We start from the raw sequence: 19901 nt of genomic DNA, 5'->3' as shown, positions 1-19901 counted from the left end.
GTAGAAGAACCAATTTGGTTTCTTCCCCATACGGTTTCAGCCACCTGGCCATCTGATCCATGGTGAAGAGAGGGTTCTGGCTCGAAGGACCAGTCTGTTAAAGAAAACACTAAGATCAAAGCACGTAAGGTTCAAGTAAGGCACCTTTTATTACTTGCAGCAAGGAGACAAAGCATGTAGATACAAGGTTTTGTCTGACTTTCCATGGTTCAGCATGCTATTCTTATACAGTTCTCTGCATGTACACAAGAAAATATTGTTAGTTTAACTGCTGGTCAGAAAGGAAGACATTGTTAGATTTACTGCTGACATGGTCAGAAAAGAAGACATTGTTAGATTTAAAACTAACATGGTCAGAAAATTGCTGTCTTGCAAAACATGTTTGAGAAAAACAACCTGGCCTTGGGCTAATTTCAGCCCTCCTTTGTTTCTTACATTTCTTCAGCTGTTCAGTTCTTGGTATGATACATTTGCCCAGGGTCAAGATACAACCCTGGCCTGAATACACATTCTGCTGACCGTGGTAGACTTTCAAGTGTGAATTGTTCTCTTATCTAGGTTTTCTGCAGCTGCACATATTTCACACAGAATAAGCAGAATAAACATATTAATTTCTCTTTAACCCTAAATGCATCTAAGCTTGCACATTGCAGATATACATTTTCTTAACAAAGTGCAAAAAGACTTGCCTGCTTCAGGACAGACATTGTGTTGCACACCACATAGAAATGTCATTTAAGAAGACATGTTTTATGTATAGTGATAGTTCTGCTACACTAAGTGAGTTGAGTGTACATTTTTGAGTGATGGGCAGGCTGTGTAGCTCATCCATCTGACTATTCACTCAGTTTTCCTTCTGTACAACATAGTGTACCCAGGCATTTCCCTGCTGATAAGCTTGTAAGGCAGTCCTTCAACCATGATGCATCCTGGGAATACTGCTGAGTCCTTTGCAAATGTTCTCGAAATGTCCTGGGCTGACTTTTATTATATCATCTTTGATGAGGTCATGAGGTAATTTTATCAGTGTTTTCAGCCTACTGTAGGCTGGATTCTGGTCCTAGGAGACCTCTTAAATCACTAGAAGCAGTTATTTTCTTAGCTGACTCATCTTCCTTTAGAGTGTTCTTGCCACCTTCATTAAAATATGACTCACCATTACCAGATCCCAAAAGACTGGAAAGCTACTGTACTGTCTCATAAGATTGTGGTTCAGGAAGGAGAGTGAACCTTAGCTTCTATCAGGAAGTCCAAAATGTTTGTGTTAAATTCCCTAACATTTTCAAAACAAATCATCTTAAGTCAGTATTCATTTAAAGAAGCTTTATTTAGATTAGTGCTTTCATCTTATAGACTTCATCAGATCAGGAAATACTAGCTAAGGCATTGCTCTTTTATCCTACTTTCAGTAAAGGGGTGTGGAAGGAGCAGTTGTGATTGATTTTCATATTAGCCATTTAATTAGCTGCAACTGATTGTCTGTGCTACTCATTTGCATACAGATTTCAGAATTACCCTTTTAATTGGCTGTAATTGGAGTGCCTGGGTTGGCTGTGCTTACTTATGACTAATTTGCATAAGGTTTTCAGAATCCTTCCAATTTGATGAGTTTTTCCACACCACAACTATGTCCCTAGCTCCTTTGCTTTACATTGGTGTATATCTAACTTTGTACTTGGTTTTCAAATGAATACAAAAATAATAACCATTTTTTTTCTCTTAATCCACAAGCAATACCAATCTTATTGTGTGTATCATTCCAATGATAAATAGGCCTGCCTTTTTACAATTTTTGTATATTCAAGATTGCCCCCATTTCAGAAGCTGTTATACATACATAATTAATTCTTTAAAAATTATTTTATGGGTTTAGGGTCAAGTGGGTGAATTCAGATTCTTTGTGTTTCACCCTGTTTGTGTTTCAGTCGTCTCTTGTTATTTCATTAGAGCACACTCTTGCAGGCTAATATGGTTAACAATTGTATTGTAATCTTTTATCAGAAATTGGACAGTGCCTGCTTTTTTGGGGCTAACTGCGATGAAAAACAGAAAAACTAATAAAACTCAAAACATTGGCTGGTTAGGACCATGAAAATAGTAGAACCCACTTTTTTGGGGCTTTAAAAAATGTTATCCCATGTCAGACCTATCTTAGCAAAGCAATAGTGATTAATTAAACCTGAAACTTGAAGTATGTTTGCTCATGTGCTAGATGAGCTTCATCAGATCCTTGTTTTTAACTAAACTTTCTAAATATTGCGGAGATCAAATTCTGTTGAGGGTGCATGTGTTGTTCAGCTTGATTTAGGCCAAGATAATTCTAACAATCATATAAAGGTAATGGTTTTGAACACTACTATTCACTAATGAGGTACTGGCTTTGCATACTGCTACTGCTCCCTTCCTGGGGATAAAGAGAGGTATTATCTACTGGGTCTTCTCCCTGGCTGTGGTAATGGTTATGTTGGAGTGCGCCCATCTGTTGAGCAAAACACAGACCACAGCTGGAGAGAACCTAACATTGATAATGGGAGTGCTTACTCTTCATCTAGGTCACTGACCATAGGTAAAAAGCCTGTCAATCTGTATGGGTCAACAGATTAGTGTGCTGGACCTAGTATATTAAACCTATCAGGAAAACAAAATGGTTTTGCAGAAACAAAAAAAATGTAAAGATTACACTGGAATCAGTCTGGATAAAACTCTAAACAGAGAAACAAAATGGTTACTAAGCATGAACTATGATTTTCTAAATATTAGAAACCACTGAAAACTGTAACATGGGATACTCACATGAACAAGCAAAATAAAACTGAACACAAACAAATAGTCCACTTCAATTTCAGCATTCCAAAGGACAGCCCTAGTTGCCTTGTTAGTCCTGTCCAAAACAGATTGAAATGTAAAAGTCAGCTGGTAGAAATGGAAAAAAAAATCTAACATGGACTGAAGGGCTTTGTTCATCCTTTGTCAATCATTTCTGGAGGTCCTTATTGCGCAGGTGACACAACATAAATAGAAAGAATCTGGAAGAAGTCAACCAAGATAAATAACGGCTTAACAGTCTAATATGAGCAACAGTTACATAGTTATGCTGGCAGCACATGATTAGACATGATTTGCACCTAGGGCATTACTGCTGTACAATAAATAAGATACAGTCATTTGAAATGGAAAAGAATCAAGAGGAATATATTTGAATCATACTGCAAGGTATTCCTTCTTTAATGAGAGGGTGGTAGAACCAAAGAATTAACTACCAGTGGCACTACTAATAGGCTGAAGACCTTCAGTCTCGTATGGGACATTTGGCAGATAAACAAGTACTGAGAAGGCAGGGCTGACATGTAAGATGGGTTGCAAACATAAGTGACTCACTGTTTACATTCACTGGTGAAATCACATATCAGTTATCTGTGGTCAGAGCAAAGACTCTTTCTAGGTATTTCCATTTCTGAATGGTGATGTATGTATGCCACCTGCATTTGCATGTTTTTATAGTTGCTGTTTAAAATATGAAATATATGTAACATCACTTTTTAGTTTATCCCTTACTGCAAGCTTGAAATTTGAAATTTTTATCAGACCTAAAGGTAGACAAGGACTTATTAAGTTGCAATCTAGATACTTAAAGCTCTAAATGTACAAGATGCGTGGAATGTTTCTGCTTTTTGTTTTTTTTTTTTACAGGAGTGGATGTTTTCTAGTCTCGTCTAAATCACTCCGAACTCAGAATAACTGTTCAATTCTGTCCATGATTATTGTAGAACTTCAGATGATATCAATGATTTGTTTTCTCAGTTTTAAGATAGTAGTGTGTTTTTAGGTTTTATTGTAGTATTCTATTATGTGATATTGATTCCTGTTCATGGGCGGTCATGGTAGTGTAGTGGTTAGCATTGTTGCCTCACAGCAAGGGGCTCTCTGGTTCAATCCTCAGCTGCGGTGCCTTCTGTGCAGCGTCGGCATGTCCTCCCTGTGGTCGCGTGAGTTTTCTCCGGGTGCTCTGGTTTCCTCCCACATCCCAATGACATGCTGCAGGTGGAGTGGACACTCTAAATTGGCCCTGGGTGTGAGTGCATATGTGTGTGTGTGTGCCTTCTGTGGAAGGTTGGGTGCCGGGCTGGCAACTCAACACTGTAAAACTCCACTGCCAATCATGAGTGGGCAGGTGATCCACTGTGGTGACCCCTAATCGGGAAAAGCCAGAAGAAGATATTGATTCCTGTTAGTTCAGTTGTTTGCCATACTAAAATCCATTCTTCCAATTTCTTGAGTGGCATCTGTTTTATCATATTCACCTTATCTTTACCAGCATCTTTAGTTATAAATAATTAATAGTGGCAGTTCTAAACTACTAGCATATTGTTCCCTCAGTAACACAGAGAAACAGAAAGAGAAAGAGAGCATTCTTGTTTCTGATTTTACTGCCCCAGATTTGATTAGTCTCACAGTTGCCAGAGATTAGCCAAGGAAGTGAGGTATGATAGTTGAGTGGTTAATGAAAAGGTCTTCTTTTCTGGAGCATAGGTTTGTGTTTTTTAACTGTCTGGCAGTTTCTACTGAAGTGGATGTCTGGAAGGTCAACCCCAGGTAGGCAAGTGAGAAGTCACAGATACATCTACAGGAAGGCAGACATATAAAAGCATGTAAACACTTGACATATTCCTGGCATTAGAAGTCAGGTGCCATGGGAGGGGAAGGGTATAAACAGGTAACAGAGCCAGCAGTAGATGTAAAAGTGGATAGGACAACCTTGCATGGATGGAAGAAGGTAAGTATGAAATAAGGGAAAGAGCATATTTTACATTTATAACTAGTGTAGTTCACAGTGAAGCCAAGTTAGTAGAGGCATAAGAATATATTTTCTGTACTACTGAAAAAAAAGAATCAATGAAAACATCGATTCAGTTTGCACAGTCTTTTGTACTTATCTGCTCTGTTCAGATAATGACACAAGTTGAAACTTAAAGTTAGGTATTAGAGTATGTTTATTTTTAATTATTTACACTTTGTTGACTGAGTTAGTTCTACTAGGCTAGTAGCCTTTCTTTATGGGAGACCTGAGATGGTATTTATGTAGCCATGGCATCAGGAAACTTTCTCTACTCTTTTTGATAGGTTTTCAATAGGTGCCGTTGGATTTTTTTACATCCACCAGAACTACCACTAACTCAAGCAGATGGGATCTTGGCTTAATGTCTCATCTGTGTCGTCCACTGCAACAATAAAGGTGATTTACTAGTAAACATTTTCAAAAAAGTTCCTAAAATTGTTAGACAAATTACAAGAACTATTTCTTCCTTAAAGTCTTCATTAGCACACAGGATAATACACCCTACACTGACATTGCATTGAATTATGTTTAAATTATTCATTCACTCTGTCAACAATAGTTTTTCAATTCACAGTTGTAGGGGTGCCGAAGTGTGTAAGTTTAAAACATTGAAACAAGCCCTTCCCATTTTGTAAACAAACACACACACACACACACACACACACACACACACACACACACAGACACACACACACAAACACACATTTACAGACGTACTGCAAACCCATCTGTAAGTAGCTATATGTGAAGCAGAAGGAAATGCCTGACAAAAACCCTTACAGGCAAAGAGAGGATGTGTGAACTCCACAAGGAATGTACCATGACCATTTGTATTAGTCAAGACTCGGATTATTCAGTTCTGGTGTATTATTCCTACTGAAATGTGTCTTTAAGTTAATTGTTTTCATTTTTCTATGAACCATGAATGATGTACTGCTCTGCCCCTCTTTTCTAGAATCTGCTGAGGATGTAACAGATGTCTGCCCCGGCTGTGCCCTTCTTGCCCCACTGAATGAGAGCAGTGTAGTGCAGGCTGTTGATGCTGCTCTCCTGAAATTCAATCAAGTTGGAAATCAAGCACACTTATTCAAACTTGCTGAGGTTGGAAGAGCTAAAATCCAGGTTTGTTTTCTTTTACAACAGCAAACACTATATATTGCTGCATGCAATTTTAAGATATGCTTTAGCCACCTGCAGCTGTCAGTTCATCAGTTATCTGGGGCCAGTATTATAATTAGGCAAGTGTTTTATTTCTCAAGACTGCTGTGGACCGTTCAAATTTTCTGCAAGATTAATTTCTTCTTAGTGATGGTAAACTCTACTTGTTTCAGCTATTTTCCTCATTGCTTCTTTCTACTGAATATCTGAAGACTAGACTCTGTTCATTATATCTGGTCTTTACATTGTTTTTGGCTGTCTTTTATTTTTCATTATAACTGCATTATGCACATTATAACAAACATTGTAAATTGCATTGCCTCAGTTGTTCTTATTTACTTGTTCTTTGACTCTGTATTAAAATGTATATCGTTGGCTTGTAGCTTAGATTATGACTGCATCCCACTTACACAATATAGACAGAAACAAACAAATAAATAAATACAATTTTCATGTCAATTATCCAATTCTGATAGATGGGTTTTGATTACTGATACACAATGCACAAGAGCAAAGCTTGAAGGCTTAAGCCTTTAAAATCAAAGGCAGTTTTGAGACACACATAACTTCATGTGTTTTGTCAGTTATACAATCTAATCTTTTCTTTATTATTAAACAGTTTTTAAGATTATTATTTACTAAGACAGTGGCATATAAAGTATTGCAACATAGCATGCAGAATAAAAAACAAATTAAATCAGGAGTAAACCATCCCTCAATAAAAAAAAGAAGAAAAATATAGTGTGAACCAGTTTGAAAAAAGCTTGTAAGTCTACACAGAGTAACAAAGAAAACATTACGTTAGACTGATGTGATCCATTCTTATGACTTTACAGTAGCAGAAATGGGCAAGGACTCATCAGTGAATTTTGATGCTTCTGAATTTTAATTAAAGCCCTCAGCAGTTCACATAATGAGGGTGATGGTAAACATACCAAAATGTAATAGAAAATAGTTGAGATGGGATACAGTGAGTGATTGCTAAGGCGGTGGGGTGTGCCATATTCACTGAGGGAAGATAATGAGCTCTATTTCTCAGTTCACTGCTGCTGGTTCAGTATTACTAACCACATTTGAAACTCACATAGCATGATAATGACAAAGGGAAAAAATAATCCATCCAGTGATTACATGAAGAAGCGTGTGATGGCGTAGGGTAATGACAGCAGTCTAAAGAAGGACTTGTATACATCATGTGACAGTGGAATCAGTAGTGTTAGTTGGCCTTTAGTACTAAGACATGCAGTGTGATGAAATTTAACAAGATAATCTAAGGGTTTTGTACAAGTTATGGAAAACAACACCAGAGGCTGCTATACAAGAGAAGTACCTTGGAATCCTTCTATCAATTGTCGTGAACAGTTAGACACAGACATTTTCCAAAAAGTGTTAATGATCTCGGAACAGATATTACACGGGCACTGTAAATGACACTGATGATGCCACACTTCCCTACTATGTGCAATCCTGGAAGCCTTATGAGACAGATGGCATTGTGTCTATTAAAAAAAAAAATCACCAATAAGGGCAGCACAAATCATTACAGAAATGGAGGAGTCACCTGCAGATTTCTTTCAAGTCATGTCTCCAGGCTATCAGAATTTTTCTGCTGGTTACTTCCTAATAATATACATCTAAGGGGCAGTCAGAATAGAAGACTTTTGTAAGTTCTCTTTAGAAGGCAATATAATAAAGGCCAAAAGTTGAGCCAGAGTCTAACTTTGTGTGCAACACATGGGTCCCTATTATTTCATCGAACGGCCACATTGTCGAATGGTATTTCATTGGAAATATTATTTGTCAAACCATTCTGACTGTGGTCGCATTACAGAAGGGATCAGGAAATTTGCCCTTTCTCCACTGTAGTTGGTATATTTAATTAGTGGTGTGTGGGGGGGCAGCTCGATGAATGGCATTTCTGATAAAATGCCATTTGACAATTTTGTCATTCAGTGAAACAATATAGACCTGCAATTAACAGTTGAGATGTCACCAAGTAGTTTGCGAAGATGTGGTTTTATATATACTTCAATGCAAATAATGAAGGAATTAATAAAAGTTCACTCTTTAAGTTATTTGTGCTCATTAAAAGAACACAAGCATAATAGTAGCACTCTTGTCTTTTTATTTGTTGAAATGTTGAATATAGCTTAGGCAAAGGCTTAAAACAAATAAAGGCAAGACATTTGAAAGGATGAGTCACACTGATTAAAGGTATTTTCTCATTGACTGGTGTGAGGGACAAGAGGATTATACAAGTTTAAAACTTGAATATCTGTGCATTTCATAATGTTAATAAGGACTTATGTAGTCATTGATATTTACACCATTTTAAAATGAGTTTAGTATTCTAAATACCATAACACTCCAAATATTAAGCATGTCATATTATTAAAAAATCAACATTTATACATGACATTGGTAACATAAGTTTAAACAACAGACTCAGAAGTTGAAAGACTGTCAAGGTGATAAGGCTCAGCAATTTATAGGGAAGTTCATGTGGGAATGTTATTGTACCTGACAGATATCAAGTGGTTAGAGAGGTATGTCACATGTGCCATTAATAGGAGCAGGTAGGCACATATGGTGATGCTCAAATCCTCAGTGCCTAACTCTCCACTTGTTATTGTATGGTGCAGCCGAGGATCAGTGACCCAGCAGCCCCTAATGTGGGACTCTGTCACACATACATACATACCATACTTTTCTGCTTGGCCACCTGCAGTGTAGCCTCAATGTACAGCCTTCCTGTGGAAATGGTTGTTTTATTGTTTTTGATTTTTGCATGCACAAAGGCTGCTTGTCACTGTCTACATTTTTTACATTAACATGTCAATGTTTAGCGAGTAGCCATTGACAGTATGTATCCTACAGTTTTATATAGTAAATATAGATCATGGAAAGGGTAAGGTGAATTTAAACTTGAATAGAATAGATTAAAGTTTAATCACCAAATTAGATAATTGGCTAGGCTTAAAATGACCATCAAGGGCATTTAACCTAATACAAATTTATGAACCTATAAACCTAATAGTAGACTCCAGATAAAGGATGCAATAAAGCGCATATCTGGTACATATCTGTGTGTCATTTTGATTTATAGTCATGGCTTGTCATCAATCTGCATTCCCAGTGAATCATCACATCAATTAGTGTTCTTCTAAATCCTCAGACATTATACTATTGCTAAAACTGCATTAAAATTTCACACACTGTTCACACAAAATACAGATGTATAAAAAATTAAATGTTCTTATTAGAGAAAAAAACAAGTTAAAATAAAATAAAATAAAAAGGCAAAAAGAAAAAAAAACTGAGTGCAACTAACAAATTAGAGAATGAATATAAACTAATTTAAAAAACATATTTAAAATATAAAGCTAACAAATCCTAACATAGTCCTAATTATTTATTAAAACTAAACAGCTACTGCAAAAATTTTAAACATCATCTCAGAAGCAGCAGGAAAAAAAACTACTCTGAAGACATTCTCATCATAAAAAAACTATGGCTATACAAACTACGTAAATCCCTTTTCAGTAGAAAGTTAGGCAATTGCTATAGCTTATCACCTAGCAAAAAGAATAAAAAAAGACACAGATAAAAAATGGGTAACTGGAGATGTGTGAGTGATACATGAATTGTGTTATACTCTAGGACTGGAAAACTTGGTTCTTGACTTGTGACTTTGCCACTTATCATAAAATGTACTCCTTAATCTACAGTAGAACCTGTTCAATAATCTCACCAGCCTTACAAAAATCACATTTTCAGATGTTTTCCCTCTATAAGATGAATAAATAAGTGAAGCATCCCTGCAATCTGCATGACACAACAATATTTAGTATCTTAGAGGAAGTCATCACAGGTGCAGAATACATCAACTACCTCTCAACCTCTAAATGCAGGGAATCTGGACAACACTGAAAATAATAGGGGGACAAAGGTCCTAAATCCTGGACAAATTTTAAATATTCTTCTTATAAACTTAGAAAGTATCTAAAATAACAGATTTTGCATTATTGTATTTCTGAATGATATGAAGTCTGAAACTCAAATGTATGTCATTATTTAGTGGCTTTATTCATCAATGATTTACCAAAAAAAACACAAATTTTATGAGGAACAGACCAAAAATATGAGGTAAAAATATAGACATTCTACAAAAATCTGGACAGTTGAGAGATAGGTTCACCAACTGTGCTTGAGCAGGAAAACATTCCTCTGAACATTCAGAGAAAGAAAAGGTATACTTTACTGGTAAATGTAATAAAACTGACATATGTTTTATTTTATTTATATTTGTTTACCAGGGTAGTCCACTGATCATTACTGACCAACTTCAGGCCAGTCTAGGTTAAATACAAAACATTTCATAAAAAAAAAAAAAAAAAAATATAAGCAATAACAGCTGTTTAGACTAATTACTAAAATGTATATATACATTCTGGTGAATAAGTACAGTGCAATGTGCAATCAAGTATTAGTTTCTAAACTGGGTCAATCTTCAGTGAATCGTGAGAGAGGAGAAGAGACTTGGAAAGGAGATAGGTTAGGTAGGTGATATGTCCTGTGTTGAAGCAGGAGCATTTGGCTTGGATGACGAAGTGCTTTTTGAGTTGGATTTTGTATTTGGAATAAGTGTTGATTTCCTTAATGCTGATTGGTAGATCTTATAGGTTCATAGGTAGGTACTAGGCTATCTGTCCAAAGGCATTTATAAGCCTAGTCAGAATGTGTGTTGCCTGAGAGGACAAAGCATGTACAGTGCTGTGGAGTCTGGTTCTAGGGGTAATGAGAGTGGGTGTGGCTTGTGAGTTGTGTCTCAGGTTGTAAGAGGAGGGTTTTTTTCATGACATCTAGCTGCAAGGGGAGCAAATGTATGGAGATGGCATAGTTTGTAGAGCTGGGATCCTAAAATACATTATAACTTTGTCTTATATGTAGCCATTTGGCTTCTTCTAGGGTGACACAGTGAAACTCACAGAGAGGTGAGCTTGTAATGAATTAGTTGATACTGTTAGAGATAGTCTGGAGTGTTGGAAACTGAATCCACAGTCAAAACTGAAGTTTATTCACTTGTAAAAACAATCAATATAAAGCGCTTTTCGTTTAATCGATGATCAGACTTCTTCAGATAAAAACACTCAGTCTCATAACCATTTAAATAGGTTAAAAAACACGTGATTACACTAATTTACATGCTTAATTATCTACCAAAAATTAACCCCTGAAGGCATCTAATTACTTGGAACCACACAACGCCCATGAAAGAAGTGTTTTTAAACAAATAAAAAAGTTCATCTTGACACAACCATTCATTTTTATAGACAGAAAGAATATATTCAGTTCTTGTATAAAAATCTATTTCTATGTGGAAATAACATGGAATGAAGTCAGAATAAAATATGTAAAATAAAATAGAATTAAATAAACTTAAGCAGCCATGTAGAGCAACATAGTATTGTTGGAAACTGTAGTACATATATGGCAATGTCCAAATACACTAGTCTTCAAATTATGTGTGAACTTAAATCCACTTGTAATGGTACACAATGTATATATTACTATGATGATCTCCCATTTCCCTATATTATTGTATTGTTTGTTTCATGTAATATAAGTTATTTAGTTAAAGAATTATTGGACATTATTTTATCATACAGTTTTGTCTCATTTGACAATGAAATATATCACCAAAAAGTCGGGGTAGCTCAGCATGTGGGGCAAGTTTTGTGAACATGGTGTTAGCCCATTGGGAAAATGAATACATTCTTAGCAAACCCAACATAAAAACTCAAATACATTACTACATCCAATTTTTGGATGATATTTTCATAATTCTAAAAGGTGACTTTAAGGCCGTGGATACATTAATTTCATACCTGAATGAAACCACACATTTCTTGTATTTTACAAGTAATTTCAACACCGAATCTATAATGTACTTAGATGCTGACTTGAAAAAAGATAGAAACTTGGGAGGATACAGAGCAAAAATCCACCGTAAAACAACCTATCCAAACACATTCTTGCATTTTACTATGCTCTCACCCTTACCAACAGAAAAAAATCAGTTATTAAAGGATGGTTGGTGAGAGCAGCTAGAATGGTCTCTTTAGAAAATGATTTCAAAGATGAACGTGAATACCTTAGAGTAATGTTTTTGAAAAAGGGTTACCCAAATGGACTTATATTCGATTTAATTAAAGAGATGCAAGTTAAAATGGATACAGGTATGTATCAACCAATTTTGAAACTAGGACTTACACGACAGCCTTTTAGTCAGTCGGACATATTGGTAAATGGACTTGAATTTTCTAGTCCAAATATATTAGATAAGGTTAACCAAGTGGACAGAAAAAGGAGTTGTATGTATAACATAAGTTTTATCACTTGATGTTAAAAGAATCATCATGAAAAACTGGAATTTAATCAGTATGGACAGGGAAATTTTAAACAAAATAGGAGACCATCCTTCAGTTATCTTTAGGAGAGGAGCCAAATTAAAAAAAAAAATCAGTTGGAGAAACCATTATTTAATCAGACACGAAACGTAGGGATGTTTAAGTGTGAAATGTGTAATTTTTGTAAACATATTGAGGTAGGCAAAAAATTTCAGATACATAACAATATATTTTATCTACATAAAAAAATGTAATTGTAATTCTAAATGAGTTGTTTACCTAGCCCAATGTCAACTCTGCCCTGCCTTTTACATCAGTAAAACCGAGCATAAACTGAGGGAGAGGATGTATGAGCATTTGTACTGTATAAGCAAAAGTAAGATGGAAAATGCACTGGCAAGACACATTAGCCAGTTCCCCTCACATTATTTCAAATTTAAGGTTATAGAACAGATAAACATAGAAATTAGTTGGGGTCCAGTTCCTATCTTATTAGAAAAAGCAGAGTTATTATGGCAACTACTCACAACTGCTTACACTTACCCTGGCCTAAATGAAACCTGTTCCATCTTGTGTTTTTTAAAGTTAAAACATTTAACTAGATAACCTATATTACATGAAACAAGCAATACAATAATATAGGGACATGAGAGTACATCTTAGTAATATATATATCGTGTACCATTAAAAGTAGATTTAAGTTCACACACAATTTAAAGACTTGTGTATTTGGACATTTCCATATAGGTACTAAAGTTTCCAACAATACTATGTTGCTCTACATGGCTGCTTAAGTTTATTTCATTCTATTTTATTTTAAATCTTTTATTCTGACTTCATTCCATGTAATTTCCACATAGAAATAGATTTTTATACAAAAATTTAATATATTCTTTCTGTCTTTATAAAAATGAATGGTTGTGTCAAGATGAATTTTATTATTTGTTTAAAAACATTTCTTTCATGGGCGTTGTGTGGTTCCAAGTAATTAGATGCCTTCAGGGGGTTAATTTTTGGTAGATAATAAGCATGTAAATGAGTGTAATCACCTGTTTTTAACCTATTTAAATGGTTGTGAGACTGAGTGTTTTTATCTGAAGAAGTTTGATCATAATTCAAATGAAAAGCACTTTATACTGATTGTTTTTACAAGTGAATAAACTTCGGTTTTGGCTGTGGATTCAGTTTCCCGCACATATTTGTTATTTTTGTAGCTGAAGTGTCCATCTTGGTTCAGTCTTCAATAGCCTGGAGTGCTGAAATGTTTTTCTTTCAGACAGAACCAAAAACTGGAAGCCCATATTCAAACTGAGGAAGGAGAACTCTTTTGCTAGTGGCTGATCTGGCTGATTAGTATAGAAAAGGGGAGATCTTTTTTTGCCCAGAAGAGGACGTAGTTTATTTTAGCTCTCACTTTGTCTATGTAAAATGGAAGTTTCGTGACTGATTGAGCCATTGTCCTAGGCACTTAAAGGTGAGGGTTGTCTCTATAGAAAGGAATGGAATGTGCACACTGTAATTATCAAATACTCTGACAATATAATCAACACTGAAACTATCCATCATTTAGTTTACTTCTGCTTTCATTAACATGATTTTTCAATCCAGTTTGACTACTGATATCATTTAAATTTAACAATGTGAAGAATGCTTCAAAAGTTTGATTAATTTTACAAATGTCTTGTCATCCTTTTATTTTCTCTAGAACTTCCCAGCCAAATCAGTTATTTTGGAACTGGCCATTGTGGAAACTAATTGCCCTGCAAACACACCTAACTCTGTTATCGCTGACTGTGCTGAACTGACTGCTATCCCTGCTGTAAGTATATCTTGTTTACAATAATACCTGTCTTACTGATCAGGACAGAAGTGCTGGGATTCATAAAGAAAAGTGCAGCAGGACAACTCACTCAGCACACACAAGCCAAATTGTGCAACAGCACCTAAATGTGATTCATAGTCATGTAAATGTTGTGTAGTATTGCAGTTAATTAAAAGAGTTTTTCCATGAGTAAGATTTGCTTAGCTGGACAGATGGTCTTTTCCGCACTGTATCCACTTGTTCTAAGATAGTTAGGTACCTATCAGGTTAGACACTTACTGAAATACTTTCCTCAACAGACAGACAGAGTCAGTTTTCTAAATATGCACACATACGCACACACACAGACACACATGCAAGCACGCACGCACATGCATGCACACGTGTGTGCACAACACACAAATACACACACACAAACAGACACGTTCTTGCAACACACAAACACACACAGACAGACACATGTTCTCGCACAAGTGTGCATGTACACACACACACACACACACACACACACACACACACACACACACACACACACACACACACACACACACACACACTCTGTATAGTCATTTATTAGATCAGAAGCCCCTGTAAATGCCTGCTTCCAGTAATTTATAGTCACAGACTGTTTATTGTGCATCAGTACTGAATTTACATTTACTTCGGACACAGAAGTCACCCCAAAAGTGAATATGATACTGATTATAGAGTTGTGTTAAATATTTTAGTAAACTGAATGCTTTTGACAGAAAATATTTAACTTCCTATATTTATGTAAAGCAAATCAGTAAGCAGCTAAGTGAATGTAAAGAGATATGAAGTTAATGACCAGGTGTGGTATTCCTTATCTATTACCCTTTCACATGGAATGTTCATTTGTTTCTATCAAGTCACTCCAGAACATCTCAAAGCTACAGATCCATGCTGTGCAGTGACACCACATCTGTGCATTACTGCACCACTTATTTTTAAATGTAAATATTGCTTGCTGTGTCACTCATAGTCCAAATATTTACCACAAATTCTAATTTCTCGCATGCTTGGCGTGACATGTGCTACTCTTCCTTCTAAAATTATATATTACTATGTGCCTGCTGGCAGAAGTATTTTGCATTTTCAGTACAAACCCGTCAGATGATATCCCTTCCAGTGGCATCAGTGTTATCTGGAGTGTATTTATACCTCTTTATAATGGCTATGCCATGTTACTTCTCATTTATACACTCCTCACTACCTAGGCTTGCTTCAATCCCATGCATGGTAACTGTAGTCACCTTTGTAGAGTCATTTACCACCCCTCTGCACATGTTGCATGTACATGTGCCTACACACACACACACACACACACACACACACACACACACACACACACACACACACACACACACACACACACACACACACACACACACACACACACACACACACACACACACATACACACTAATAATACGACATGGAAGCATTGCTGATTTATGGTTGAGAAGATGACTACTTCATACAACAAATTTATACAAGGAATGGTAACTATGGGAGTGTGGTGCACATGTTATAGGCATGTATGTGGATGTCCACACCTGCATAGCTAAGTAATCTGCATGAATACTGAGTACTACATTAACAAAGAATAATGCACAGGCTGATTACTGTAATACAATGTTAAGTGTAACCCATAATATGCCTTCATGGGCAAATTAGGCTAATTATGCATAAACCGTACATTACAATGGTCAGTGTTTTCAAGTTATATGTATACTGTATACATATTTGTTGTCAGTATTTAATAAAATATGTTAGTATTGTCCATGGATAGGTAACTTCAAGCTTTTATAGATGAGCATCAAAACTCCAGGTCTGCTGAAGTGGCATAAGATCAAATGATATTATTTGTTAATAACAGTATTCTGAAACATTTTAAATAGCAGTATATAAAAAGTTCATGTTTTAAATAACATTGCATAAGCTTAAACAGTTACTTACCTTCTTACAGCTAATGAAACTAATTTATTTTGTATTTATTTTTATTTCTAAACCAAATTAATCCTTCTATTTATATTTTAACAGCACCGTGGATTCTGCAATTCAGTTGTTTCTGGAGACTCAGTTGATATTCAGTGTGAGATCTATAATGCCCAGGTAATCTTTAAAAAAAAATACATTGTGTCTTACATTTTGAACATAACTATTTGATAACTGAAGATTGTAGTGTGGTCTGAAGTAAATTTTACTCAAGCTGTCATCCCTATGAATCAGGTGTTGCTAGTAACCATTGCTCTTTGTCTGGATCACTCTCATCCCTGTAGAATACTTGAGGTTTGTACAGATTACAAGAAATAGTAACAAGATCAATTTAAAAAGTGTGCTGTGTGAGTTTTTTTCCATCTGTTCCAGTTTTGCCCCATATCCAAAAGACATGTTAGAAGTGAACTGCCAATCCTCTAAACTGTCCATAGGAGTATATCATCTATGAGTGAGTGTATAAGGGTGTTCTGAGATAGACTGGCATCCTATCCAGGACAGGGTTCTCTTTCTTGTATCTACTGAGTGCTCTGGAATAGGATCCAACTTTTCTGTAATCCTGAATTGGATAAAGTAGATAATCAAAGATAATGAAAGCATGAAAAAAGAATTGAACCTATGTCAAATTTGCATGATAATTTTCTTTGCTTCCTTTAATTTAACTAAAACAGCTCCTCATACAAAGAAAATATGATTTAATGATTCCACTTTCCTGCCTATATCTCAGTCTGTGTGCTCTCTTCATACCATTTTGGCTTTCTGTAGTAGCTAATCCTATTGTGATATTTAACACAGCATCTATATGTAGTCTTTTAGTCTTTAGTTGAGACAGGTCACTGAGTAAGGCTGGGCTGCCTTCATCTAAGATATTTACAGATTTAAGTTCTTCTTTTCAGCTTTTCCCGGTTAGGGGTCACCACAGCGGAACTCCAGGCTGCTAATGATTGGCAGTAGATTTTTTTACGGGTGCTAGCTCGATGCTCAACCTTCAACGAAGGCATGCCCATTCTACACATGTCTTTCGAATGCCATTCGACCATGGGGAGGACATGCAGACTCCATACAGAAGGCTCTCCAGCCGAGAATCAAACAGGAGAACCTCTTGCAGTGAGGCAACCACACTACCGCTGCACCACAGCGGCTTTCATATTTAAGAAGACAATGTAATTAGGTCACTTGGTCTAAATACAATATTCTAGCAGCAGTGCCTATAAAATCTTCTGAAGATGGATACTGATTGCTAAGTTTTTAAGCTGGAGCTCTCAATCACAGATGATTATATTTACAATGCAACCAGAAACTGCAGAATGATAAACACAAAAGTAACTACATTTGCTTGTCTTTTTAGCCGTATATGCAAAAGTACTTTGAGTGCTGTTTTGGTATGGGCAGTAACAAAAATCAAAGGGAGTCATTGAAAATGTAAATAAATTTTTGCCACACACAGTCAAGGAAAACAGGAAATCACATTGCTCTCACTGTAAATGAAGGAAAAGACTGCTGCAGAAATGTTTCATCTCTCTCTGTATTAATCTTATGGGGCAAAAAGTGTGATGTTGGATGAAGTAGCTGGTTGAAGCAGCTAGGGTTATTTTACGTAAAACCGGATAGAAACAAATACAATTACTTTGTGTAATGCTGGCAGATTATTAACCTAAACAACATCAAAGACACAAACTAAACAGTTTTGTTCTATTCTGGGATTTTTAGGTGTGGATTTCTTTTAAAGAAGCAATGCAGACAGTCCCAGTATATTAAAATGTGAGTCTTTGACATGGTTAAGTAATTACAACCCTAGATATATGCCTCTGTAACTTCAACTTCATCTTTTTCATAGTGCTAATCACCTAACCACTGTACAGATATATCCAATAAATAATACAGAAATGAAAAAAAAAACAGAAATTTGAGCAAATAAAAAAGACTAAAAGGATAAACATGAAATATATGAGACAGAAGTATAGAAACAAGTCAAGTAGATTGTGAGATATTTGAAAATGCCATCAGAGTTTATGTGTTGGTGTCAACAAATTGTGTGCTGGCTTGTCAGTACTCAGTATTTTGACTGCCAAACTTTCAATAGGGAGCCTGTGCATCCACAGTAGTACCTGAAAAGCTGCAGTGCAGCAATTCAGTAAAATTTATTAAGAAAATCTCACTGGAGATTGATTTAGCTTTCTCTACAATGTATGCACTCAGACAAAGATTAATGAGATTCATACGTCTTGCATATAAAACTTCACAACCAAGTGACTGCAACAAATGAGAATAATTTTAAAATTATTGTATTTCAAAATTTGTCATTTTTTAAAGATTATTCTATTTCAAAATATGTCTTTTTCTGTAAGGAGATCAGAAGCTGAGAGAATAATACCATCAAGAAGGTGTTTAATTATATTATAGAAAGTATATGCACAATGTATTGGCACATATAACTCTTATTATCCCAATAGCTATTACTAAAATAATTATTTTGAAAGCAGACATTCTTTATCACTTTTTTGTAGCCTGGGCAGTATTCTAAAAAGTTCCATCCATTTTTGGAAAGGTACTCCTAATTCTCCGCTATGAAATAATCCAAGAATGGTAGCCATGCTATAGTTAAATAACATGGTGACATTAGAGACCTCCTTCCTCACATCTGAAGCAATGTTTTATATTATGGTGATCCCTTCAGGCAAATTCAAAGGATAAAGTTCAGAACCACATGCCATCACTTCAGCAACTATATAAATTTCTTTAAAAATAAACATAAGATTTAAGTTATCCTGCTCCAGGGAAGACTGAGTAACTTAAAAATATTAAAGGTAGTTCATTTTCTGTATTATTTTTTTCTTAAAATGGACAGACTATACTCTAACTTGTAATGGAAAGAACAACTATCTATAAAGACGTCTTACTTAAATGTAGTAAACACCAATCTAAAATGTGAGTTTTAAGTTTTTTCCTTTTGCAAATGATGTCCTGTAGTGCTATCGTCAAGAAACCAGACCATGTCAACTTGACATACAGAATACAGGAAATGCTAGCTATTACATTAGACTCATAATTTAAGCTCTGTAGGCATATATATGCACCGCACATCATTGTGTTTGTGCACATAAAGTTTGTGCATTATCTATATCATTATGCTAACTTTGTTTCCTACATAGTCAGCTCACATACTCTAGGGACTCTTAACCTTTCTACATTATTGGTAAATAAAACTGTGTATAATGTGTCTTAATAAGTGAACAAAAGAAGGAGCATATGTAAATGTAATGATAATTCAATAAATATATGAATACATAAATTAAACTCAGGATCAGCTGGCCTTTGAAGAGACTTCAGATAATTTTTCCTTCTTGTTTAATTATCCTTATAAATAAGCAAAGGCCCTTTCACATAACTGGTGGTTTTCAGGGTCGAATCAAACTAGGCCTGAAGAAGCTGCTAAATAGTTATATATCACTTCCACCAGCCTGAAGGCTTTTTTTTTGCCAGCTAAAAGTGCATTTCATATGGATCACTTCTGATTGCTATTTTCTTCATGTGTGGAAATGATTTAGATGAATGTTGATTTAAAATAAGCTCAGTTGCTCTTAAAGCGGTGCTTTCTCTCACTTACATAATACAGACCTTAAAATAATAATTTAAACTGATTTTCAATCCATTA

At 35.5% G+C, this 19901-nt stretch overlaps 1 protein-coding gene across 1 annotated transcript in view; it reads left to right on the top strand.

Moving 5' to 3' along the window:
- AHSG (alpha 2-HS glycoprotein) overlaps positions 1–19901 on the top strand; it is a 66298-nt gene that overhangs the window by 38048 nt on the left and 8349 nt on the right. Inside the window, exons 4-6 of the mRNA XM_044070649.1 lie at positions 5793–5959; positions 14111–14224; positions 16292–16363. Of these exons, the coding sequence (XP_043926584.1) occupies positions 5793–5959; positions 14111–14224; positions 16292–16363 (353 nt within the window). The remainder of the gene's footprint in view (positions 1–5792; positions 5960–14110; positions 14225–16291; positions 16364–19901) is intronic.

This window comes from Protopterus annectens, chromosome 4.part1 (assembly GCF_019279795.1).
Source record: "Protopterus annectens isolate FY-2018-M chromosome 4.part1, PAN1.0, whole genome shotgun sequence".
NCBI lineage: Eukaryota > Metazoa > Chordata > Ceratodontiformes > Protopteridae > Protopterus > Protopterus annectens.
The sequence above is the reverse complement of the archived record's forward strand: the minus strand, read 5'-3'. Positions and strand labels throughout refer to the sequence as shown.